Source organism: Rhea pennata, chromosome 3, assembly GCF_028389875.1.
Source record: "Rhea pennata isolate bPtePen1 chromosome 3, bPtePen1.pri, whole genome shotgun sequence".
Taxonomy (NCBI): Eukaryota; Metazoa; Chordata; class Aves; order Rheiformes; family Rheidae; genus Rhea; species Rhea pennata.
The window spans coordinates 56,183,109-56,209,991 of NC_084665.1; the positions used below are offsets into that span (position 1 = coordinate 56,183,109).

The following is a 26,883-nucleotide window of genomic DNA, read 5'->3' on the forward strand; positions in this document are numbered from 1 at the left end:
CCCCTTCAGATACTTACACACATTGATAAGACCCCACCTCAGTCTTCTCTTCCCCAGGCTAAACAAGCCCAGCTCTCGCAGCCACTTCTCATCGGGCAGGTGCTGCAGCCCTCTGATCATCTTTGTAGCCCTATGATGGACTCTCTCCAGTAGCTCCATGTCTCTCTTGTGCTAGGGAGCCCAGAACTGGACACAGTAGTCGAAATGAGGGCTCCCCAGGGCTGAGTAGAGGGGCAGGATCACCTCCCTCGACCTGCTTGCAGTACTCTTCCTAATGCAGCCCATTGGCCTTCTCGGCACAAGGGCACGTTGCTGGCTCATGGTCAATCTGTCATCCACCAGCATTCCCAGGTCCTACTCTGCAGAGCTGCTCTCCAGCAGGTCAGCCCCCAGCTTGTACTGGTGCCTAGGGTTATTCTCTGCACTTGCCCTTGTTGAACCTCAGGAGGTTCCTCTCTGCCCAGCTCTCCAGCCTGTCCAGGTCTCTCTGAATGGCAGCACAGCCCTCAGGTGTGTCAGTCGCTCCTCCCAGCTTGGTATCATCAGCAAACTTGCTGAGGAGGCACTCTGTTCCCTCATCCAGGTCATTGATGAAGAAGCTGAACAGGATTGGACCCAGGACTGAGCCCTGGGGGATGTCACTAGCCACAGGCCTCCGGCTGGACTCCACACCACTGATGACGACCCTCTGAGCTCTGCCTTTCAGCCAGTTCTCAGTTCACCTCACTGTCCGCTCATCTATCTGACTTGCACTTCCTGAGCTTCTCTAGGAGGATATTATGGGAGACAGTGTCAAAAGCCTTGCTGAAGTCAAGGCATACAACGTCCACTGCTCTCCCCTCATCTACCCAGCCAGTCATTCCATCAGAGAAGGCTATCAGATTGGTTAAGCAGGATTTCCCCTTGGTGAATCCATGCTGACTCCTCCTGATCACCTTTTCCTCCATATGTCTGGGGATGACATCCAGATTGAGCTGCTCCATCACCTTTCCAGGGATGGAAGTGAGGCTGACTGACCTATAGTTGCCTGGATCCTCCTTCTTGCCCTTTTTGAAGACTGGAGTGACATTGGCTTTCTTCCAGTCCTCAGGCAGCTCTCCAGTTCTCCGTGATGGAGATGCTAGATGATGCTGAAGATGATGAACAGCAGCCTGGCAACAATGTTTGCCAGCTGCCTCAGTACCTGTGGGTGCATCCCATAAGGGCCAATGGATTTGTGAACATCAAGCTTGCCCAGAAGATCTCTAATCTTATTCTCCTCAACCAAATGAAAGTCTTCCTTTTTCCAGACTTTCTCCGTGGTCTCCGGGCTCTGGGATTCATGGGGGCTGCCCTTAGCAGTGAAGACTGAAGCAAAGAAGGCATTCAGTAATTCTGCCTTCTCTGTATCCCTTGTCACCAGGGCCCCTGCCCCATTCAGTAGTGGGCCCATGTTTTCCCTAGTCCTCCTCTTGCTGCTGATGTATTTGAAGAAGCCCTTCCTATTGTCCTTAGCATCCCTTGCCAGACTCAATTCCAGCTGGGCCTTAGCCTTCCTTGCTGCATCTCTACATACTCTGACAGCATTCCTGTAATTCTCCCAAGTAGCCTGTACCTCTTCCACATTCTGTGTATTTTCTTCTTCTGTCTGAGTTTTGCCAGGAGCTCCTTGTTTACCCATGCAGGTCTCCTGCCCCTTTTGCTGGACTTCTTACTCATAGGGATGCACCAGTCTTGAGCTTGGAGGAAGTAATGCTTACTCTTCTAATTTACAGAGTAATGAATTAGCATTTTTAGGAATCTGATCTTGCTTGTTGTAGGGAATGTCATCCAGAAGGACTATTCTTACAAAAATATTCCTGAAATAATATTTATTATCAAACTTGAAGAATCAGCAGATTTCAGTTACAAAGCAGGTAAAATACTTCAGTTTGAATACTTCATCCACATGATCTGTTCAACAACAGTAAAACAAAGTAGAAAATCCTGTTTGGATTAAAAAAAAAAAAACATGTATACTGAAGCCTCTCATTGTCAATTATAGTCCACTAAAATGAATATAATTGTAACTATTAATGCAAATGTAGACATAATTTTGTGGGGATTCACTTCTGGCTAAACACAACTGAATTGTGGATACTGTTGGTGTCATTTTAGTGTGTTACTGGAGTTGAGTTCTGTGTGCAAGTACCTTTAAAGATGATCAGGGTAAGTTCATTCTTTGAGAGATACAGAAACATTATAAATGTACTATTTTCAGCTTCTAATAAAAACTTTTTTTTAAAAAAATCAAGCATCCTGAAGTGTATTAATGCTCTATGAAGGCAATGTCTATTACTTGGTGTGTTACTTCTCTAATTGTTATTATTAGTAGTTATTTTCAGAGAAAATTGCATTCGGCACACCGTTTTTTCCCTCTTTGACTGCAATGCATGTGTGAGCCAATCATGATCTTCTTAAATAGAATAAAACTTCTTAGTCAGTTCCTACTACAGTCCATTAGATAATATTCCTTTTTCATTAGTATGTGAAGAGATATTATGAGATTGTTCCTTTTATAGTTGCTATTTTGAATGATGGGGGATATTTCAGTTAATAGAAATAATCTCTGCTTGTCTTTCAAAAAGTAGTTAAGTCTGTCTTTATCTTAAACATACACAGTTTTCAGTGTTTGTAGGTGACATTGGATTTTCTTATCAAATGGTTCTTCAAAAATAGTCTCACTGTATTCTGATGTGCTTTTATACTGTCCTGCTTCTGTCATTTGTACTGGAAACTTTTCATGAACAAGAGCTACGAGAACACATCCATGCTGTAAGAGGCCATCCCAAGTGATCTCAGTCTAATAATTCTGTCTTTTTTTCTCCTCTGATTCAAGGGGATCAAATTCATGTTGTGTGTGGCTTTGGGGTAGGGAGGAGGCTTAATTCGGTTCTCTCTCTCTCTCCTTTTCTCCTTTTTTTTTTTTTTTTTTGTTTTTTTTTTTGTCTTGACTGTACAGCCCTCCTGTAATTTGAAGACCGTCTATTCTCTACACGTTCTGCAGTTTGTCACTCTTGATTAAACAGCCTACCTCTTTCAGCTTTCCTAAGCAGGCATGCTTTTCTAGCATCTTAAGACTCTTGTTGTCCTCCTCAGGATACGCTCAAATTTGTCTCCTTGTACTGAAATAAGGCACCTTAAACATACTGCAGGCCTCCCTACTGCTAAGTAGAGTGAAATTACACTCCATGCATTGTTTTATGTTGTTATGCTCCCAGTCATTTCTCAAGTGTATATCCATGAAAATGATGTGAAACAGTGCACACAGGTTTGTCTGTTTGTTGATGCCTTTCTGGTGGGCTTCAGAATGAGCTTGGTAGACTATCAGTAGCGAAATCTTATACCCAGACTGGTCCATTTGTAGACTCTGGAAGTGTACACTTTGTTTCATCATGCACATTAGTAAAAATATTGACTAGCGTAGGAAGGCTTACTTCTTTATACTTCAGACATCTGTGAGACGTCATTTGAAATTCCTTCATTGTTAAAAATCGCTTGTCATAGTAGTTCAGAGTTGTATACACTTACGATAACTTCATCTATACCTTGCTTTGCTGATGAGAAACTTGGGCTAATAAAGAAAGCCTCAAATCATGACTCCTGTGTGACTTTCCATGAATACTCTCTAGACAAAGAGCACATCTATGTATAATACTCGAAAAATAATCCATTTTCAGAATAAACTACTCTGCAAAACAGTCATTTCAAATACAAGAAAGTCATTGATTTATTAATCTCCAGGCCATACAGAGACTATCTAGTTCAGATTCTGTAAGAGTTATGCTGTAGAAGGTCATTTAGGCTGGTGTTAGGATCCTTGGACATTCATGGAGAAAATGTGCGGTAATAAGACTTAATGTTGCTGTGCTAACATACTAGATAGGTTTCCATAGTCCTTAGATGAAGAAGTAGTTGAAATACTTCAGCTGCAACCAAAGCGTTTCCAGACTTTTAACAGTTTAAAGAAATAAAATGTTTCTGCATGCAGTTGACCCAGGGAAGTCTCTCTTTCTGTATGGATAATTACCATTTATTTATGTTAATATGTGTTTGACTTCAATTTAGCTCAGGTGAAATTTAATATCAAAATCTAATCCCTTTCTTGAAACAATATTTTTAGTTCATGTAGAGCTACCGACAACTGTTTGTTCAGAATGGTTTTTGCTCATGTTTAAATAAATGATTGCTTTTCTACCATGCTAGCATTTGAAAGAGGAAATAAATTTTGATTAGTATCCTGTAAAGATGGTATTTATGCTCATTAAATTTTTCTTCCTAGATCTTGGTAACGCAGGTCTTTCCCCCTTGTTTTTGCATTTTACTTTTTTTTTCTTATAGAAAATATTTAAGATGAAAATCAGAGATGGTTTAGTCTAAAATACCAACTTAAATATTCAGTGCTCCAAGATGTACCTGAGGCACCCGTGGTTTTACTCCTCACCCTGCAAAGCTTATGTAAGGCCTCTTTATGTTGCAACTTTTAGAGAGTTGACTAAGAGTTACATCAACAGTTTCTTCTTTTGTGTTTTTTGATGGAAGGCATTATAGAAGTAAACTTTCAAAACTATTATATTTTCTCATTACTTACTGATGAGAAAAAATGTCCAACATTCAAAAGCTAAAACAACATTTTTATCAAAATAATTTAAACAGTGAATTATACCTTATCAGAGCATCTTGTTCTGACTTGAATCTGAACCGACTATGCTAGAATATCGATATGCCACATTAAACTTAAAGGTCTGTGTTTGCTACTTAAAAACCTCTTTGAGGCTGGATGAAGGGGCCTGATCTGGAGAATATTTTTCCTTTGCTTGAGCCCCTAGTTAGCTCCCTGTTATGACATTGCTGGCAGCACTATTTTCCACAGCTGAAAGTAGTTGTAGAGAAGGTGAGACATCTAACTTATGTAATTTCATTCTTAAATTGTCACATTAAAACTTCCATGAAGCTCTGTATTATTTTGATAATCTATCTGAAACCTATCTGAAAGTGTTGGGTTTTGGTTTTAATCCTGAAACTAGTGATGTGCTGTATTACTTTTTTGGAAGATGTATTATTGCTAATTTTTACAATACTTATAACATGTAACCAAAAAGTGATCTTCCCTTACAATGGTTCTCATGCATAAATAATTGCTAGAACTTTCACTGGGAACTGAATTGCTCGAAAAACAGTCTAAATATCCTTAGTTTTGTACTTCAGCAACTGTGGTCTTAAAATTCTTTGAGGAATCTGGTTGAGTTTCTCTTCAGGTACACCTTTGTGCAGCCTTGCTACTTGTCTTCCCTTCTTTTCTCTTACTGTTTTTCTTTTTACTTTTTTTTTTTTTTTCAAAGGGCAGGGGGAGGTGGAGAGAGATCTGACAATACTTACTTTTGACATTTGGGGAGCAGGGTGGTAGTGAAAAAGATGACAACACTTAGGTCTAGTGTCTGTGCATTTGCAGTCTTTCTGTGACTGCAGAAAGTGTAGGCAGATTCTCAGCTTTCCTTCTTTCTCCCTTTATGACCCTTTCCTTACTCCTCTTAAATCTGGAGGCAAACTGCCTGCTAAATTTCAATGCAGGTTTTTTGAAGACAGTCTGATTCTTGCAGATTCTTTTCCAGAAACTTCAGTTGGCCTGCAGGATTGCAGAGGAACTTTGGAAAGGTCAAGCAGTATAAACAGGTATAGCTCTGCATCTTTGAAGGGCTTGGAACTGTAGTTTGCAAGATACGACGTTTGTCCAGTTCCTTCGCCATCATAGGAAAAAAAGTAAGATTTTTCCCTCCCTTTGGGACTGGAACAGTTTTGGTTATAGGAAGTGAGTTGTAGGAGATGAATATTCATTATCTTTTATCTAGAGAAAAGAAAAACTGAGTCATTTCATCTGTGAAACTTGGTATCGTGTGGCTCTGTATCTTGCAGTAGAATTGTCCTGTGTAGCAATTTTTGATGTGTTTTCTGTTATTGTGGCGTTTTATGCAGAGCCTCTTTTTTAGGATGTTGCCACCTTGCCGCTTTGGATGAAATATGGGCCTAATCGGACTTCTCCCATCTTAGCTTCCTGTTTTCATAAAATTATAGGGAAGTAGTATCTGCAAAACTTTTTCCACTCTGTCAAACTTTATGTAAATAAGTCTTCAGCCTCAATTACTAGGACATGAAAAACAAGTAATGAAAACGTTCTTGTAGGTTTAGGGTTGATGAGCACAGATATAAATACAAATCAGATGTTTCTTGGAATCTGACCGGCACTGAAAGTACACAAGGCTATAACATGAATAGATTCTGTGAAGTATCAAAAATCTCACTTCTAAATAAGATAGGTTTGCAAGGTAGTAGCTTGCCTCTATCTAGTTCATAGAGTGCCAACTGGAAAAACTGCAGGAAACCTGCTTAGCAAAACTGTCTTGGATTGTGCTTTTCTGACAATGCTATACTTTCAGTCTCTTTGCAATCTTAAGTTGAGCTTGGGATACTTAGAAATCTCATAGCATTCATGAATTCTCTCCTACCCAATTGTAGTAAAAGCTGTTTGTTTCTCAGGGTTCACAACTTGTACAAAGCAGTAGTGCTGTGTGTTTACTCTCATGGGAGCTATGTTAGCACTGCTGAGTAGTGCATTTCTGAGGGCCACAAAAATGACTGATCTGATGCTCTCAAGTACCAGGGGAAAGACCAAGGTACAGGGATCTAAGGGGCTACTAGCAACAGCTTTTAAGAGAAGAATAAAAATTGAAATGAGAGACATTAATGCTATGCTTCATTTCAGTGAATTTCAGTGTGGTGAATATGGTAGTGTTTTTTTATCTGACCGCATAATTTAGATTATTCTAATGAACATTTAGCTCTATTTGAAACTTTTTAATAAAGCTTAAACTAAATGAATTAAAGTATTTACTAGTGACGTTGAAATATTGCACAAACTTTTTAAATAATGCCTATGAGCAGATACTGAATTAAGGTTGAGTAAGTAACTTTTAGGGACAACATCAGCCTTATAGAAATTGCCTCTCTGGTAACAAAAGCCCCCAAAATACCATTTAATACAACACTAATATGCAGCTGGTTTTGTGGTATAAAATGGAGTACATGTATAAAAGTATGGACAAAATAGGTAATTGGAATTTCAGGTATTTCAACAAAATATACTAATTGCTCTTATTATTCTGGCATGTAATAAATCTTATTTTTCCAAGTTGTGTGAAAAATACAAAAAGTTAAGGAACATCCCAATGATTAGGTATGAATAGGTTTGATTTTTGCATATTAAAAATACTGATTCAAGCTCCCAGCTACCCCTTGGTTTACGTGAGGACGTGATTTCCATTCTTGACTTAAGTGGAAGAGTGCCATCTACTGAACTGCTTGAATTGTACGTTAATTTTTCATTTCTGGTAATAATTTTATGCTAACCTATAAAATTTTCAGTACTACTAAAGTAGTACTGAAATAATAAGTTTCTCTGTTCTTTTAATGTGATTACTGGTTTTGCAAATCACCAGAATAGAAATTGAGGAGGCTTCATAGGAAATTGAAAGCATTAGGCTTTGTAAGGACTATATTACCTGATGCCAAGACTAGCAGTAAGAGGATGGTTTGTGATGGTTTCTGTCTGTCTGTGGCGAAGTTTAAAATCTTAAGTGTCATTTTGAGAGGGAAGATTTAAGATGTCCCTCAGTTTGTGCCTTTGACAGACTTTCGGAGGACTCTCCTGACACCCATTTATTGTGTTATGTTGAAATTGGGATTTAGACACAGTGTTAACTGAAATATTTAGAAAGCAGCAGCATTGCTTGTGAGCAGTACCTTAGGTATTTGGAAGAAGTTCCAATTTGTGTAATTCTACCAATGTAAGTTGGGGGAACAGATTATCATGTCAACTTGATGTAGGTGGAAGGGTAAATTTAGATCACAAATTAAGCTCATAGATACTGATTTCTATTTTTGTCTACGTGATGGAAGTGTTGGTACCTGTGTTTTATATCTGTCTAATCACTTCAGCAAATGTTACCTTGTAACTCTGCTAGTAAATACTTTAAAAGCTCAGACTGAAGTAATGCTGTATTTGCATTAAAATCTTAATAAAAATCCCGATGATTAAATAAATTTTCTCTAAAGATTATTTGGGAGAGGCAGTCATTTCCATCAGTCATCTAGTGCAAAAAGGTGTGGGAAGCAGAAGGGTGCATTTGAGCTTCATCCACAAGTTAAGTGTTGAAGGATTGTATCAAAAGGGAGAGCTAATAGCACTACTAGAAATAGACCACAGCAAAATCTGGGGGGGGAGGTTCATACACATGAACAAATTTATAAGTCTTTAACTTTAGTTGGCCTTTAAGGGTATCTGCTTTTCTATAGCTAGACCTGCTAGCACCTTGTCTTGATTATGTGTTTAGTTCTGTGTACTTCAGTCATTTACTTTTTCTGCTGCCTTTTTCACAGCTGAAAGAAGGTAAAAAAGCAAGCGAGTGAAAGTGGATATCTGAAAAGTGATAAATTAAATGGCAAAGTTGAAGGATGGGGCAAATCCTGCTTTGGGATAAGAGAAGAATTAAACAGGATTAATGGTTAATTTGGAAACTGAAGCCTTGCTGCCAAAAGGAAAGGTGACTTCTCAGTGAGAATAACAACCTCTCTGAAAGGAGAGAGAAATATAATTGCGTGATGGGAAAAGGTCAAAAAAAAGACCAGTGAGCATAGTTTATAAAAGTTGTAATGGTGCTTGGGATCTTGTTCTGGGACAAAAAGATTTAAAGGATATAAGAGTGAAACTTGTGTTCCACTTGTATGAAACTACAACTGAAACAAGACTAGGTACTCCTCCGTTGGAGGCAGGGGCCTGAAGGATGGGCTGTGCTTGAACCAAGTTGATCTGGAATGATTATTGATTGTAAGTAGTGTCATCTGTCATTGATATCTCTTACTGAAAAGGACTTGTTTGGCAGGCAGGAGTTAAGGGAAGTATTTTAGCTTATTCTGTGTTTCCCTCAAATAGGGAATGAGAGAGACTTCTGGACCTGTCAAGGAATTGCTATGCAGTCAAAAAGTGTTGTTGACGGACAGTAATTGATTGGGCTAGGGCTGGCTAGGTTCTTGGAAAACATTAAATTGTCCTTCTTATTACATAATATGAATGATTCAACGTATGCTTTCATAAGTTAAACTAAATAGGTATATAAAAATTCACTTAACATCCAGTTTAGCATGTCTTATTTGTTAATGCTGCTGTTGGCAATATCTGCACAAACTATTTGGACACGGAGAAGAGACATTGTTCTTCTCTGAACTGTTTTTCAGTACTAGAAATATAGAATAGCTTTAGTCTTTGCCAAGAAACTATAGACATAAGAAGCCTGATTAATTATTAATATTATGATATAGCAAATGATACCAAAAGATAGTTGAAGTAGGATATTTATAATAACACGTTGAAATTTGACACTAAAATTAAACTGATCTAAATGGATGACAGATGAACGGGACTGGGAAGTGCAACAATGCAAGGTTTGCCTCTGGATTTTGATAAAAGTCTTTCAAAGTACTTAGTTGCCTGGTCCTATTATTCTGTACATAGTATTTCCAAAAACTGTAGCAGGTTTCCTGTTCCATCGCATTTCAGTAAATCTTGTATAGGCAAAGGAACTATTATGCAGGTGTATTTGTAGCAGTTCTGTTCTCTTTTCCCTTACCTTCTGCTCTTTTCCCTGCGTCCCTCCCACAGCACTCAAAAAAGCTCCAGATTAGTCTCCTTTTCTGCATTGTTGCTGCTGAACACACTAGTGTTGAAGTACAGCTTTTAGGCTCAAACAGAAGGGGTGACTTGCCCATGAATGACATTTTCTCAGAAAACAATATGAGTAAAATCAAGGAAAGCCTGTAGCATCATTAGTTTTGTTTGAAAACATAATGTTAGTTAACTAAATTGATGCTTTTACTTCTTCATTTAACAGCATGCTTTGCTATCTGTGAATTATGCATATGGAAACGTATTAAATTCTATTTTCTGCTTGATTTTAAATCATAGATTTTTAATCCTGTTTGCATTTGTACTACTTAATTACATTCTTTTTCTGAAGAAAGATTGCTTCTTACTGGTAGCTCTGCAAAAATGTCTATCAAATACAACCTTTGCAGAAAATCTCGAGGCAATTTTGATAGCTGTTTGGGAAATGCTCTATTTGGACATATTTTTATAAGTAACTGTGAAGTTTAACATGAAGCATTTTGACTCCTAGCTACTATCTTTGGTAGAAAATAAATCAGATAAAATCACTCTCTATCCTTGCAAATCAGTTTCTACACAAATTAGTTTAATGACTTTTTAAAAAAAACTTGAAGCATGAAATAGTCTTATTTAAGCAAAAAAAAAAAAAAAAAAAAAAAAAGATATTTTTGCTTTAAAATTGCCGCATCTTCCTGTATAGAGAAACAAGATAATAAACTTTAGCAGAGGTCTATGTACTCTGGTGTTTTCCAAGCTAGATCTCCTTTATTTTCACCTTTTTAACCTAAGATTTTTAAGAGAAAACTGCATCGTTTTCTTCTGAGGTTTAAAGGAGCCGAACACTTTTTTTTTGAACAAGGTTAATACTATAGGAAAGATGACTTGCATTTATTGCATTTATGAACTAGAAGCTGAGAAATTCTGATTTCAAGTGCTTCTATAGTCCTGAGTTCAGTGGCATTCTACAGTTACAATAGCAAAAAATAGTACTTGTTTGCTGTAACTCATTGAACTAATAGGACATTTTTAACATTAAGGTCTAACATGAATTATTTGAGCACCATATATATTAGTTGATTCCTCTCCCTTCCAACAGAAATAGAACAAAGGAGATGAATGTATTTTGTTTTTTTCTTGTTCTGTGTTTTTTTTCCCCTCTGGAAAGCCGCAAATGCTTATGAGTGTCAGGAGACATAGCTCTGAATTTAAATGGTATCAAATAATTTCATGATAACACATCTTAAATACTGTATTGGAAAAACATAAACTACCTGAATGAAGCTTCTTATTCTTCAGCGTAATTTTAAAGCATACTGCTGAACACTCAGTGCACTTTCTTTAACAAAAACACTTGAACTTTATTTAAGGTTAAAGTTCCCAGTAAATGAGAAAAATGAAAAATCCATTTTCCAATCTTTTGGTATGTAAATGATCTTTTATAATTTATATCCCTGTCTTCCCCCCCACACACTACCCCCTTATTTTCTCTTCTCTCAAGGGAAGGGAAAACCATTCAGGAGCCTTCCAGGACTGAGATGCCAATCTCTTCTATCATTTTCATCCTCATAACTGGAAGGAAGCTGGATATAGATTTCTCATTGCAAGAAGTATGTTGCTTTACTATCTAGAAAGGCCTGATCTTGTTCCCAAATGTAATACATAACATTGACTTTTTTCTTTCCAAGTAACCAGGTCAAACTGTATCTAAATATCAGCTAGTTCAGCAAGTGCTATATCTGATGTGCAAGAGTTGCATCTAGTATATTGCAGTTGTCTGTATCTGACATCTTTTTCTCCCTTCATCACATTTCTTTAATGTCATTTTTCTCATTCTCCTTACCTGGCAGTAAGAAAAAGCATTACAGCTGTCCAACTTAGATTTCATAAAAAGCTGTTGCTGGTAATTTGATATTATTCCTACTGGAAGAACTTAATGTCAGTTAAAGTTAATTGTACTCAAGCATTGAGTTGTAGATGTCAGTGCTGTACTTCTAGCAAAGCAGTAAACTAGTCAGCTTCCAAAGAGGATGGTGGCCCTGAAGTCTGGCTCATCTTTTCAGGAAGAAATGTTGCCCAAGTAAATGTGGACTGAATTGTGCAGAAGCCTGTCTTGTTTTCATCTGGCTGCCTTTTCTTCTGCCTGCTCCTGGCTGCAGCTTTGCATATTGTAAGCTCTTTGTTTGGGGGAAATCAGCCAGCAGGTGAGAGCAGTGAGGCGGAGGCCAGTTGCCCTAATTAGAATTGGAGGTGAAATTTGGGGAGAGATAGAGTTTGGGTCCTCCAGGAGGAGAGGTAAAAATACACCTACGTATAGGCTCAGCTTCTGTGGAATGTTGGAGGAACACAGTAATGCTGCTTACTTCTGTCCTTCATGTAAGTGCACCCCTTCCCTGGTGTTGGAAGGTAGAAATACAAGCTTTAACTTTATTATTAAAAAACATAAAGAAAATTAAAACTGTCTTTCGAGGTTGTCCACCAGCAGAAAGTTGCTTTTTTTAAGTTTGTGAGCATTTCTCCCTTTTTATACCTTTAAAAGTTAAGAAATTTTCTCTTATTCATACATCATTTGCATTTTTTAAAGAAGAAAAACGGTCTCTTGTTTTTAATGGAGATCTTTCTATTTCATGGCACTTTCCTGTGTTCCACAGTGGGATTTGATTAGTGTTAGTGTGATGGGTTAGTTTGGGAAATACCTAGGGAGAGGGGAAAAAAAATCAAATTAACCCCGCAGTTAATTTGATAGTAATGTAAGGATTAAATAAAACTCAAAGGGGTTATTAAATAGTACCAAAATCTCCTCCGCCCCAACTCCTCTCCAGGATCAAAGCCATTTTTGTCATTTCCAAACTCAGTATAAAGAGAGACATGAGAACATATAATCCAGACCAGAAAGAGCATTCTGTCTTCAACTCAGCTGGTTGTGAAGCTGCATGCCTGGGGAACGCAAGTGGTCGTGCAATGTGGCTATCTACTCAGTTGTCACTCAAAGTTTATGAATTGGGCTGCTAATACTGACATTTTGCTAGATGTGTAAGTACATTTTATGTCCTTGCTGAACTACTTCTGACCTCAAATTTGTAAAGCAGACCTATATCCTTTAAAAATACATTTTTATCATATTTGAATTTCTTCTTTAGGCTGCATGATGTCTGCACCGCCCTTCCTTCTCCTCCACCCACTCAAGCAAGCAGAGCACATCTGTTGCTGACTAGCTGAATTATCAGCCCTTCACCTTTAGCTTTGACAACTGATGATGGTAGAGTAAGGACAGCAAGTGAAAACAACTTTCCTTTTAATGGACCTATTTATATTCTTCTGTACCTTTCTGAGGACTTCTAAAGTCCTATATAAAATTGCAGTGGTGTCCAATAATAAGAGTTTGAAAAAAATAATATAAGGAAAATGCTCAATTCTGTTTATCTAGTATGTGAAATTGTAAGAGAGAGGTTTATAAACTGATGTTTGGTAAGGATTGGCTTAGTCTCTAAAACTTGTTTGAAATGCTATAGTATGTTTTACTAATTTGTCCAAAATTTGGTCTTTGGTTGTAAGGTTTTAAATTATTTAAAATTTAAATAAATTATTTAAATTAAAGTATGTGACTGTGCTTTGATTGTTTCTCATTATTCATAGCAAGAAAGTGAAGCATTGCTGAGTCTGATAGATCACCTCCTTGAAAATCACTCCCTTTTTATTCTTCTTTGAGGAAAAAGATAGGAGGATAACATGAACATCATTCAAAATGATATAATGATAAACTCCGCCTCTAAAAACCTCAGTATTTATTATGTAGTAGCTTATACGCTTCACAGAGGACAGATGATTTCTTTGAACAGAGTTTTGATGATATTTAACCAAATTTTCTAAATTCTCTCGTTCTCTTTCACTACTTAGATTGAGGCCAAAAATGTGAGAGAGCCAGTGTGTTTTAGAGACCACTTTATAAAATAAGAATGACATATTCACAGCATATGAAGACTATATATGCAAGAAGTGCTGTAATTCTGGATAAAAGTGTTTTAACATTGTTAGAAATGTAAGAAGTGATCTCTTCTATTTAGAAGAAATGCTAGTTGGCTTAGTGATTATCAGTTGCTTTTTAAGCTTTAATACTGTTTACATAAATGACAGAAGCTCTGGTTCATTCTTTCTTACTATTGTCACTTACATGTAGGAAAGTGGATGTGAAATGTTACCAAAATTGTTTTTATCCTTTTGCAGATGTAAGCATTGAAGCATGGGAAGGAGTAAAGACCTGCTTAGCTGAGTAGTACAAACACTGCAGGATGCTATGCAGGCTTATGGTTTTAGGAAGAAATCCTAATTTTTCGGAAGAATCCTGTAATTGTTCAGAAGCAGTAGTATGATACCATATCAGGATTGATGTGAAGTTTAAAACTCTCCCAAAAATGTTCTGTGGATTTTATTTACTGTATTTGCTGGTAAGACTTGGGCACAGAAGGATCAAAGTTTTTTTTAGATAGTGTTAACTGTGGTGCTTCCTAGTTTCTTGGCTAAACCTCTTCTACTAAATCGCTGTGTCTCTTGGTAGATTGTTCTTCGTGAAATTATGTATCTCTGAAAGATCATGCATTTGTATGTGCATGTAATAGTACTGATTTGCTCTAGATGCAAATAAGACTAACAACCAGCTAAAGAAAATTGCATGAATTTGAAGGTTTTTTATACTGCTTTAGTCTGGCTTAGAGGTGTAACCAGGTTTTGTAGTACTCTAGTTTGATTGATCTAGTTTAATTTGCTTTTTAATCTGTTGTTGGATTGTATCAAGACTTTGGCAGTGATGAGTAATGCCAAACTGACTTAATCTTTACGTACCCTAAACCGTTGGAAAATCTCACCATCATCAATAGTTTTTTTCATGTTATGATAATTCTTGAGACCATAATCAAGGCATATGCAAAATTATACTCAAAATAGATGGTGATTTCATTAGCCACTGAATTCTTATTCTAGGCAATTACATAAAGTGGATAATTGTTGTATAGCAATGACTATAGTAGAAAATGGAAGCGTAATCAGAGAGCTAGATGCTGTGAACCAGCACACATAAGAATATTGTGCAGTAAACTACTGCTCTGAGTGTTTTGTGTGTGATTCAGATCAGTGGAATGCATCTCTCTATAATTCAGATCTGTTGCTGAGATCTATTTCTTTACGTGATTAAATACTGCAAAGTGTTACACCTACGGTTTCGAAAAGTACTTAGTAATGAATTCAAAAACCTGTTTGCAGTTTTGCATTTGTCTTGACAACCCTAAGCGGTAACAGTGACATATAGGAAGATGGTCTATATCTTGTGTTATCCCATCAAAACTTTTTATTGCAGTGTGGTAACATGAAGATGCAAATATATGGGGGTATAGTTTGACGGGTAACTATTTTATCAATGAGTCCCGTATTCCTGACTGATCCATGCTAGGAACTGAATTGGTGGTATCTGTAGTTTTTGCATCTGTGTCCTGTGGCAGATAAATCAACTGGAGGTTGAGAACAATACTGAGAGTCCTTAGCTCTACCTACAATAAGTTTAATTAAAAAAAAAAAAAAAAAAAAAAAGGGACTACTTTTCTGAGACTTTCATACATATTTTGGAATTAATACTCATTCTCAAAATATAACTTCTAAGGTAAGATGTGCAGAGTTTCTCCTATGCAGAGAAACTATCAATAATAATTTTTAAAAGAATATATTTGTAGTGATAACTCTAATATCAGAAATTGAAATGCCACAATTTTGCCTGAAAAAAAAGTGCAAGCTTAACTTTCAGTTTGGTATAGAACAGATATCTATTCTATTGGCTCTTCTTATGTATGACTTAGGCTTCTAGGAGTTACGAAAATGAAGTGTAATACAAGACATGTTATCTATTCTTTCCCTCTGCCACGGCTTTTGTCTCTTGTGTGATTTTTCATAAAAACGTGTACCAGAAACAACAGAAGACTAGTATTTGCCAGGATTGATTTCCTAATGGCATTGGGGAACACAGAAAAGATGCTCATAGCTGCTGCTGAGAAGCTGTTAATTGAACCTATTTGTTCATATTTGGAATGGGGGCCAAAGTGACAATATTAGGAAGAAGTGCTTTGCGGCGAAGGAGGAAGCTTGGTCTTTGATGAAAACACTGGGCTGAGAAGACTATTTCTCTAGAGCAACTCTAGGTTTTATGCAGAGAATTTTTCGTGTCTCCAAAATGAAAACGTTGGGCCCATCTTGTCATCGTTCATTATAATGTTTGCTTGTTTCAGGCACCGCTTTGTGGTAGATGATCACTGCTTAGTACAGTGAGCTCTCTTGCCTTAAGCACACCTACACAGGCGAAGAGGAATTGGACAAACTGCATTCCCCAGCACGGTGTTCGTTTGGTGATCTTGGGAAATGCTTAACGTGTGACCAGGACGGAAAGGGCATATATTATTATCCTTCTATAGTCAGTCTGTGAGTGATGCGCTTTTTCAGCAAACGTATCCCACAAAACTGGAAGGCTTTACAGCACTTAGGAGATGAGAAGAATAATTTCAGCTACCAGGTGAAAAAGCAGAGTCCTGGTAAAGCTGGGATAACAGAGCTAAGTGGGACTTGCTGCAAGGACTTTTTCAGTGATAACCATGAGCGCTATAAAAGAGGCTAAACTGTATTTTCAGATGCGCACATGAGGCTTTTACTAATTTGTTGAAAAGTAGAAATTTTCACTGAATTTTTAAAGCTGATAGAGACTTACTCCTAATACTACATCTTTATTGATTTCTGAAGGGGGATAACTTATAAAAATTTCCTGGAGAATTTTTTTGGTTAAAAGTTGAAGTAATTAATATTGAAATTTGTATTGACTGGTTGTAATAGTGCTTCTAGAAATATTTGCATCAGAAGTACTTGAAAACATTTGAAGCATAGAATTTGTAAAGATTGGAGTAATTGGAGGAAACTAGATTTTTTTTTTCAGGTCATACTCTTGTTTTGAGGCCAGGTTTTTATAAAATAAATTTTGCTTTATAAAAAAAATCAAATTGAGTGGAGGGGCTTAGCAATAATTACATATTTAATTAAGCTGGAAGCTGATGCTCAGGGGAAGGGAAATTTTGAGAAATTTTTTATGCTATATAAAACTACTTTCTGTTATATATACACACATATATATAAAAGTATTTGTCAGTTTACTGACAAGTTTTAAAACTCAGTTCTTGTGAACATCTGATCTTTCACATTCAAAAATGCTTTGTGTCCATTTCTGCATGTAAAAGTTAATTCAAGTGAATGCAGAAGCAAGAGCAAGGCTGAAGCAAATTGACTTTGAAACTTCTGTTGCTGCTTGAGGGAAGTTTTTTCTTCTTACCTGGTAATTTGTGTAGTCAGTCCATATATGATGTGAAAACTGTACTTTTACATTAAATATATTTTGAGTTTGTGGTAGGAAGGTATCATTTAGGAAAAAATCTCAAAGCTTTTCAGCTTAGTTTTTAATTTTTTTTAAGTCATCCACTGACAGTGAAATACAGATGACTTCTTTGTACAGGAACCAAGTTGATAAGAATTAAAAAAAAATATGTATATGTATGTGTATATATATATATATAAAATATATATATAAAAAATAAGGAAAAAAAGCAGGTGAGGTGAGCTGCCTCTTTAAGTCCTTATATGCCAGAACTACATTAAATTACTAATTCTGTACAGAGAAGAAAGCTGATATTGTGGTGAATGCTGGATTATTCAGCATCTGTTTAGTACATCTCTCATCAGTTAGCTGAATTTGATACGTATTCATTGGTTTGGGAGAGTAAAGCAATTGAAATTTAAAAGTTAAAATAATATGTATTGAAACAGACTTCTAAGACTTGGAGTTCACATAGTAGTTCTACTTACATTTAATCTCTCTAATTTAAAGGCTGAATAAGATATGTGTGTTTGAGTTCTAATTTGCATGCCACCTAATAGCGTCTTTAATCTTTCAACTGAATCTAATGTGATTGGGTTTTGGGAGAGGGGTTGTTTATTTGTTTTTTTGGGGGTATTCTTATCCACTTTGGTTTTGGTCAGTGGTTCCTCAATAAAATGGAAGAATTGCAGAAAGAGTGAGAAGTCTGCTGTATTACAACTTTTTAGTATATATTGAGAGAACAAATTGCACATCTTTTTTCCCCTGCTTTGCATATATCTTTGGAATGGTTTGCCTTCTTCCAAAACCTTGAGTCCTCTGTTTTAAAACAGAGGTGTTCAGCTCTATGGCAAATTATACTCCAGAAACCCAGCTCATACTGTAATGATAAAATAGTGACTGTTTTGTATAATTCATTTATACTTGTTGTGTTATTACTTTTCTGTTTCCTGCCTTTTCTGTTTCTGGAGAATTTCCTTAATTTCATATCAGAAGAAAAATAGAATAACCAAACTTGAAAAACAGGATCTTTGAAATTAATAAATTAATTAAGTATGGAGAGTAGAAGGACTCTTCTCTGTGTTTTTTCCTCTTCTATTTGATATTTGTTATGGGAGTATAGAGAGTATATAATGAGTAAGCTTTTGTTATGTCATAGTTGATGTGAATCCAGTGAATCCAGGAAGTTTTGGTACAGAGATCTTGGAAATTTATATTATACATAATTTGCCACTGACTGCTTTTGGCTTACTGATCTATCATAGCAGTTCTGAGGGTTTTTTTAGACATATCTTACATTGTTCAGTTCTTCTTTTATCTATAAGTAGTTTTCAAAAAGAAAAAGGAGAGAAAGCTCCTTTAAAATATTTGATCATATGATTATGATGTTTATTTGGATTACCTTTCTTTTATACCAGTCCTGGTACTTAACGTTACTAAAATAATTGCTTCACCAGCCTCTGTTCTGTGTTCTCATTGAGTAAGGATCCTTTAGATAAGTTATGCAGTTACTTTATTTTTGCATTGGGCTGATTAAGATTGGCCATACATCTCCTTTGTGTTACTTTGTGATGTTTACATGTGGGTTGTTTTTTTTAATGATCATTTAGATCTATATGTTTAAATATTTGAGTATGCTAGCCAGAAGCAGGATGTTAACCTATTTGAGCTTGGTATTAGTGTTATTGCTAACATTTTTCTTTTCCTGCAACACATATAACGATCATTCCTTAACGATATCAAATTCAGCTTTGGCCGACCAGGAGTTGAATGCTACTGCCAACATGACAGTGGAGCTGCAGTAATCCAGCTTCAGTTCCTGATTAATGAGGTTAGTAAAACAGTGGGTGTATATATTCCATAATTCAGAGAAGATATACAATCTATTTTCCTCAATTTCTTATTAAGGAACTATTAGAATACAGATAGCAAAAGCAACTCTCAACATGAGTGGCAAACCATAACAGCAATTATAAGCAGGTTAACTTTTTTTAATCAAACAAAATATTTGAGTTACTGTTGGACATAGCTTTGTGTTTAGAGTGTTCTTTTGCTTTAAGCAAGAACCTTTTCTTCTAAAAAGATTTGTTCATGTCTTTAAACATTGCAAGTTATCCCTGGACGTAGTAAGTCAATAGAACTACCAGTAGTGGTAACAATTTCAGTGAGTAGTTAATCTTATTTTTATAGAGCTACTCTGCTAACTGTTTTAATTCTAAAAAAACTCTATCAGCTCGGTAGAGGCAGGAGGCATGTTTCTACTGAGCGGTAGCACAAAAAAACCTAATCTGATACCTCGGTAATTTCAAGCATGCTTTTCTGGAGATGTCAGCTCAGTGATATATTGTTACTGTATCTGATGATAATGCCATTCTTCAGCTAATCAGGGCCAGGTTTTCAGAGGGACTTGTAGCTCCAATTTGACAGTGATGTTAAACCTCAGAAACTTTGTCAGTATGTAGATACTAGAAGTTGAGTTCACTGCTTAATTTCACTACAGATGTGTGCATGAGGGAAATGATATGCACACACAGTAACAAACTTCCTTTCTTCTCATCTTTTCCTTCTCACTCCTTAGTATAGTACTGAACAAATGTGACTGAGCTGACTGACGTGATCAGATCAGGTATCTCAGCACTGCTACTTCCAGTTTGTCTATCAACATCATAGCACAGAGGCATGCTTATAAAAATGTCTTCATATTATTGGTATATATGCAGTATATTTCTATTATATGTAATCTTAGGACTACGAAAATAAATTGAGTAAAAATTTTATTTTTAATAGGGAGCTCTTGTGAGTGCCTTGGCTGATGATACCTTACACCTATGGAACTTACGTCAGAAGAGACCTGCTATACTTCATTCACTCAAGTTTAACCGAGAACGGTAGGAAGTGAATTATTATTACTTTGTCCTTTACTGGGGCACTATGCGCAAATATAAAATCGTATTTATTAATACATATAAAAACTTCTTAAATAATTGAAACTGGATTTACATTGGGTTTGAGTTGGAAACTGATGGGGTTGAATGTTGCTTGAGAATAAACATACCAATGACCTAAACTGGATGATGGTAACTGTTATGTTGAGTATTATTGCTTCACTGAACATCAACATTCCTATTTTGTTTTTTAATGGAGGGAAAGAATATTTTTAATTTATGTCTTTATAGACATTTTGGAACAAAGAAAAGTATTTGTATGCATCTACAAGACAACAGGAAAACGAGTACCATTTTTGGATTGGAGGTTCCCTTCCCTTCTTTTAAAAAAACAATCCAAATTCTGCATTGCTAGAACTCTTGTGGCTATCAGAGAAGCTGGAAATAATGTGTTTAGACTAAAAATTTTGTGACTGCAATGGCAGCCTTGTAAACAAGTTAGGGAGATACATTTTACAGGAAATGTCTACAAATTAGTTTATAACAATTTTTAGGTTTTTTAGTTTCCCTATCAAAGAGGAAAGATACAGAAAATGGGGTATATTACTACTAATAAAACCAGATATTGTGATAATGTATCTATTTGAATTTGAAAACTAGGAGAGATTGTGCATGTTGGAGAGCAAGGTTAGAATTTAGAGTGATCTCAAGTTGTAAACGTGGCTGAGGGAAGAATGCAATTCAGTGGAGGAAAGCATAAACCAGAATAATTAGCTGCACATCTAGGGGGTTTTTTGCATCCTGTATTCTGTGGAAAAGGCTATGAAGAATCTGCTAGATGAACACAGGTTGAGAGTATTGTGATTATTGGAAAAGAATAGAGACACTTACTGGGATATTTTTGTGACTGTTTTTCGCATGTTTTGGGGACGTAGCCCTTCTTCTACCAGAATGGGTATTCAACTGAAATGCTATGCTTAGTTTTAAGCAGCATGCTTCAAAAGATGAGATGGACAGCTTGGAGCGTGCAGAGAAGACTAGGAAGAACACAGAATAATCTTTGATCTGTACCTCCGCTGAACAAGGCAGGAAGTAATGAGCTTTAAGTAATTGATAATAAAAGAGATGTAAAACCTCCAAAATTTAATGTTGCAGATGTAAAGTGCTGGAAGACTGTCTGGTCATTTATGGAGTAACCTTGTAGTTTTAAAGAAGAGGTTAAAAACAAATCTGTCACAATGATCTAGATCCAGGTGACTGGATTTCTTGGGGGCGGAGGACTAAGTTATCTCTAAAGTCCCTTTTGGAGTTTTTTTGTGATCACTGTACATAAACTTCTATGCACAAAACAAGAAGCTCTATTTACAGAGCAAAATTTTCAGCCCTGAGAAAGTTCCTTTATACATTATGAAAGAGCTGAAGAGTGAAGAATGAAAATCACTACATCTAGTTTAAGGAGGATTGTCCAGTTATGGGAGATAAACAGAGGTGTATCCAAACCTAATTTTACCCTCCTTCCCCCTCTTTTGTAGGTGACTGTAGCCCTAATTAAGTGCTGATGTAAAATGTGGATTTGCAACCTGAAACCATCCTTGAATATGGGCTTGTAACTATCTTCTTAAAACATGGGTGATTGGCTGCCTCCTGCTGAACTTTAAAATGGATGCCTAAGGAGGTGATTCTGTTGAAGTTGGATAAAAGTGTGAGATGTGTGGCTATCTTAATTGAAGTGGTAAATTTTAGACTATAACTTTCCTATAAATGTGATGGTCTCACTGGCAAAGCCAGTGGCATGGAGTTGAACTGTGTGTGCTCTTATCAGCAGGAGGAGAGATGGGAGTCTATGTCGCTTGTGTCACTTTGAGTGGTCATAGTAGTTCATAATTTTTGGACAGAGTTTAGATTATTTTCAGGAGAAGCACTGTGACTTGCTTGTAGTGAGACCACTGTGATTGTCAAGAACAGTGAAGGTAGAGTTTCTGTGTTATTTTTGGTGATGTATGCTGTAGATATCATTTATATAGACAGCGTTGATATGTGCAGTAATGAATTGCATTTTAAAGTAGCCATTATAATAGCTCCTAGAAGTAGTCAGGTCACTTCAGAGCCCAGAGTCATATCCTATGGTAGCCATTTATTAAATCATGCTGAATGACTGGAACCTGTGTGAATAGTGTGTTTCTGTTGAGTAATTCATAAAATAGTCAAGTGTGTAATCTAACTACTAGGGGATTGTTTTGATTTAGCATTTCAGAGAATAGTAGAAATCACTGTTGAATAATTCTAAATTGGTGACTTTAATAACTAAGAGCTCTTACTGCTATAACTGCTCCTAATAGATTCGAAGTAGATGGGTTTTGCTTGGATCAGGCTTATGTTGTGTTTTAACTACTAAGTTTATTGAGAGGAGCATTCATGAATAAAACTGGATGTTTCAGTTCACAAGTGCCAAGTTGCTAGATACCTAATTAATAAAGTCTTTTAAATAATTTATGCTGTGGGATTAAGATTTGCTCATAAGTGTAACTAATTTCACTAACATGAATTATTAAAATATTAAATACTAAAATTGAGCCTTGTAGTAATATGTTCTCTAATGATACTTTAATTTGCAAGCTTGTGCTTTGAAAGCAACTTCAGTATCTTGGAAATCAGTTTGAGTAAAAGTAAAAACAAATTAACAAATTGGAAAAAATGTCCTTGGAGGGAAAGCAAAGCCAAATATTACTGTATGACTGTAGAACTTACCCAGTTATGTCCGCATTTGCTCCAGGACTCTACAGATGCTAAGATTTAAAATTATATACCTGATTGTGAGCACCTGGAAGTAAGTGTGTGGATGCTGCAGAAGCAGTATTTGCTTCCTGTTTAATAACAGTTGGGCTTAACATGTGGGCCAGTTATTCTCCAGTTTTTGTTTTCCAGTCTCAGAGTTTAATGTGTAAGAATTAGATCTGAACAATAAACTTTTTTTTGTGGCATTCAGTGCTAAGAGAAACAATTCATACTACCCAGATAAAAAAGATTTAATTCAAAAACTACTTTTGAACCATTGAAGAAATAAAATAGGTTGTGGGTAGGAGGTTTGACTCATCAATGAAATCTGTATTCTCATGACACAACTCTACCAGCTCTGGCTAATGCTCTGATTTTAGCCATTTAGCCATCTGCAAGAGTGACTATTCATTGTTTAACACAATGCAGTTTCCAGAATTGATATTTGTTTTACCTGTTGGTAATCTATTTTGGCTAGCTTTCTTTCAGGCTTGTTTTGAACCTGTCTCAAATAAGGAGTCAAAAATGGACATAACTTTTTAAAATGTGTGTGTCGTTAAGTGTTTTGGGTACTCATTTCAGAATTGAATTCAAGTAGTAAAATGCCTGTTAATTCAGAGTGTTGACTCTGTAGTATATGACTGGAAAATGTGAATTTTTGCTTTTCTACTCTTTAAAGGCAGGAAGTAGTGAGAAAGGTACTGTTTTTTTTTTTTTGAAACTACATCTATACATGTGTTATCCTTTAAAGGCTCTGTTCGTAGTAGTGGAAAATGTCTTGATTAGGTAACTTGCAGCTTTTCAAATTTGAGTAAAACGTGTTTCTTTAAATGCCAAGAGTCTTTGAAGAGACTAATTTCTGTTGAATTTAGAAATGAGTATCAATAAACTCTAAATAAGTATCTGGCAGTTTAATAGATTTGTTGATGTGGACTGCCTTTTGTAGGAGTGATGGTTAGTAATTTGAAATAAGTCTTTTGAACTGGTGGTTGATGAAGTTTTTGATATATAACAAATCTGTTAGTTTAAATCCTGGCAGGTGTCAGAAGCACAGTACAAAGCAAGCTAGTTTTGCAAGTTTTCTAGCCTTTTGTTCCTGTCGCATTTGTGTGGGCTTTGCAGCTGCTCCGTGTTCTAGTTACCAGTGAAAGTTAGACGGTATTAAACCAAAGTAACGCTAAGCTTGGCTACTGCTCCCTGACTGGGAAGGAAGAAGAGGAGCAGTGTATAGGGGCCAGGAAAGAGTGCAGAATGATGCTTGAAGGGCTGCTTATGTGACTTACAATGCAGATTAAAGTGTATAATAATACTTCGTTGCACAATACACTGTTAAATGTGTGGGTTTATTTGCTATGCTAGGATCTGTGCAGCTCTGAGAAGTTCCTTCACTAAGTGACAGTTTAGTTTCTTTGTCATCCACATACATGTATAAATATTCCTATACATAATAAAGGCATCGTGTTCTCACATGTGATGCAAACCTTACTGAATTTATTTAAACTTAGTAACAAATGCTAATATTAGTCTAGATTAACTCTGAAATAAGTATAGTTAACACTTCTTACTAAAGTAAATATTGAAAGTGTGTTGTAAGATAGGTAACTTCTCTGGCTTTATTGCTTTTGCTGTGAAAGAATTATTAAACTTCATGCTGTTCTAAGATGTGAAATGTCTAACACATCACTAATGGGGCAGGTGATTTTCACAAAACAAAGTATTTCAGGGAGGATAAAATGACAACCTAACTTGATATTTTTTAAAAAAAAAAAAAAAAGTGGAGATAAGAATGAGAAAATTTAATAGTTCACTGCTACAAAGCAGAAGAAAATAGAAGGAGAAATTCTGTGTTTTCATGATACAGATATTAAAAGTATAGGTAAATACCTGTGAAGAACATTTTAAAAACCTCACCCTTATATAGGGATGGAAAATATGTTTAGTAGTCAGACTAGCTGTCCTTCCTGAGCTGCCTGCATTCCCTGATTTGATATTGAAAGAGGTAGACTTTGTGGCTTAGCATAAAGACAAGGACTAGAATCACAACATAAAAATAGAGCTGAGAGCTTAGTGTGCAAGTGCTTTGCGTATCAATCACTGGATGCGCTGACAGCAATTTAATTTTTAATGTGTCACCTTGCATGCTGTGGCATTTAACTTGTTTTCCTCAACGTAAAACCACACAGTTCAGAGTTACAGATTTATTCTTCAAGTATTGCTGGTTTCATATCCTGCTGATAAACTGCAACTTCAGCTTTATATTTAAAACACAAACTCTGTCTACAGTGAATGTGCCAAAAATTGCACTTACACTTGCTTTTGTTTTAAATTTTATTATGACAGTACCTCATCTCATTAAATATCGTAACTTTATATCCCACGTCATGGATTAGTAGACAGTTAAAGGAGAGAGAATTTTTCCCTTCTTTCCCCTTACTGCATTTGTGAACTGACCAATTCTGCCACTTCGTGGATAGCAGAAGGACATGCACAGGTTTTTTTCTGTTCCTTCCCCCTCCCCCCCCCCCCCCCGCATGAGAGCAGATGATGGTAAATGAGGCGACATTTTTCCCTTCTGCGTAACGTAGTTATACTAACATCAGTATTTCATTTGCAGCCTTTAGCTGGGATGTGTTTTTTTTTCCCATTGCCCTGTGTGTTTTTGAACAGTATCATTTTGGATATGTCTTTGTAATCTTTCAAACTTCTGAGAAGTTAACATTTAGTAGTCTTAGTAGAGTCAATAATATATCAAGTAAAAGTTTAGTATATGACACACAACTAAGTTTTGAAACTTTTAAAAACTGATTTCCTTTTTCAAGATCAAAAGAGAACTTTTGATTGCTTACCCTCATACTGGCATCTAAAATTTTTTAGCTGTTGGACTTGAAAATGTTACTTGATGATCCACAAATATGTATTTAGAAAGCTTCATCTTGAATCAAGAAGCTAAGAGAAAAGGAACTGCTTGTTTTGTTTGTTTGTTTGTTTGTCTGAGTATCCAGATTTGGTGTTTCAGCAAAGATCAGATTTTTCTGGAAAACACTTTCCTGAGGCAGTGCGTGCACTTGGGTTGCCACGTGTCAGTGCAGCTGACAGGACAGCATTGCCTCTCAATTCCTTTCTACTGCCTTTGGCACTGACACAGAGCTGACGTGCCTAGTTTTGTTACCCTAAGATTTCAGGTTTCAAAGAAACAACTTTTAGAGACTGTTTCCATTGCCCAGTTAGCTTTTTCCCCCACATACTGGTGTTCATTCTGTGCTATGAGTCACACAGTGGCCAACTGCCGCTTCCTTGGGCAGACTTCAACCTCGTCTTTAAACTCTGTCTGTCTGGTGACAGACCTGTCTCCGTCAGGGATGGGCATAGTTAATTCTTCCTTGTCCGTAGGAAAGCTGCATCTCAGACGTGTGGCCATTGCTTAAGTTCTCATGCATGAATTCCAAGGCCAAACATACTCAGCCTATACTGCGTATGTTAAAGCAAGCTGCATGGGCCTTCTCATGCCCAAGGTGGTGGTTACTCCTAGAATTGCATCAGATGCACTAGCATGAGCTCATGAATATATAGGGCAGATTTCACTGGTGGAAAGAGATCCTCAAATCCTTAGGATATGGGATGTGTGTTCCTTCAATATTGTAAGATTGTACTAGTCTTCAGAATCAAACACCCCAAAATTTGGTGTGGAGCAGTCTTTTGCCAGCATTACAAGCAGTGAAGCAGTCCTTTTCTGTTTGTGTGTAAAAACATAGAGATCCCTTCTAAGTGGAGTCCAACTGGAGTTGAAAAGCCATTGCTAAAAAGGAAAAGTGAAATATGACTCAATAAAAGAGAACATGTAAGCCAAGAACAACAATATATATGATAAAAATACACATACCTACAGCAAATCTGAAACTCTCTAGAACTGAGCTTCTTCTGGAAAGGTATCTAAATAGCCCTAGTAACACGTTGATATATGGTGGTGGTGTCCTGTTTTATTTCTTTTCTCATCTCTTACTTCCTCGGTGCTCATGTCTTGACATCACTAGTGAACATCTGAAATTACTTCTGTAGTACTGAACACAGGATCTCTGAAGGCAGCTGTCAGAGTAGAC

At 36.5% G+C, this 26,883-nt stretch overlaps 1 protein-coding gene across 4 annotated transcripts in view; it reads left to right on the plus strand.

Moving 5' to 3' along the window:
- Positions 1 to 26,883, plus strand: part of STXBP5 (syntaxin binding protein 5) — a 122,992-nt gene that overhangs the window by 15,612 nt on the left and 80,497 nt on the right. For all 4 annotated transcript variants that reach the window (XM_062572355.1, XM_062572356.1, XM_062572357.1 and 1 more), the window contains exons 3-4: positions 18,876 to 18,957; positions 19,914 to 20,014. In XM_062572355.1, coding sequence (XP_062428339.1) covers positions 18,876 to 18,957; positions 19,914 to 20,014 — 183 coding nt within the window. The remainder of the gene's footprint in view (positions 1 to 18,875; positions 18,958 to 19,913; positions 20,015 to 26,883) is intronic.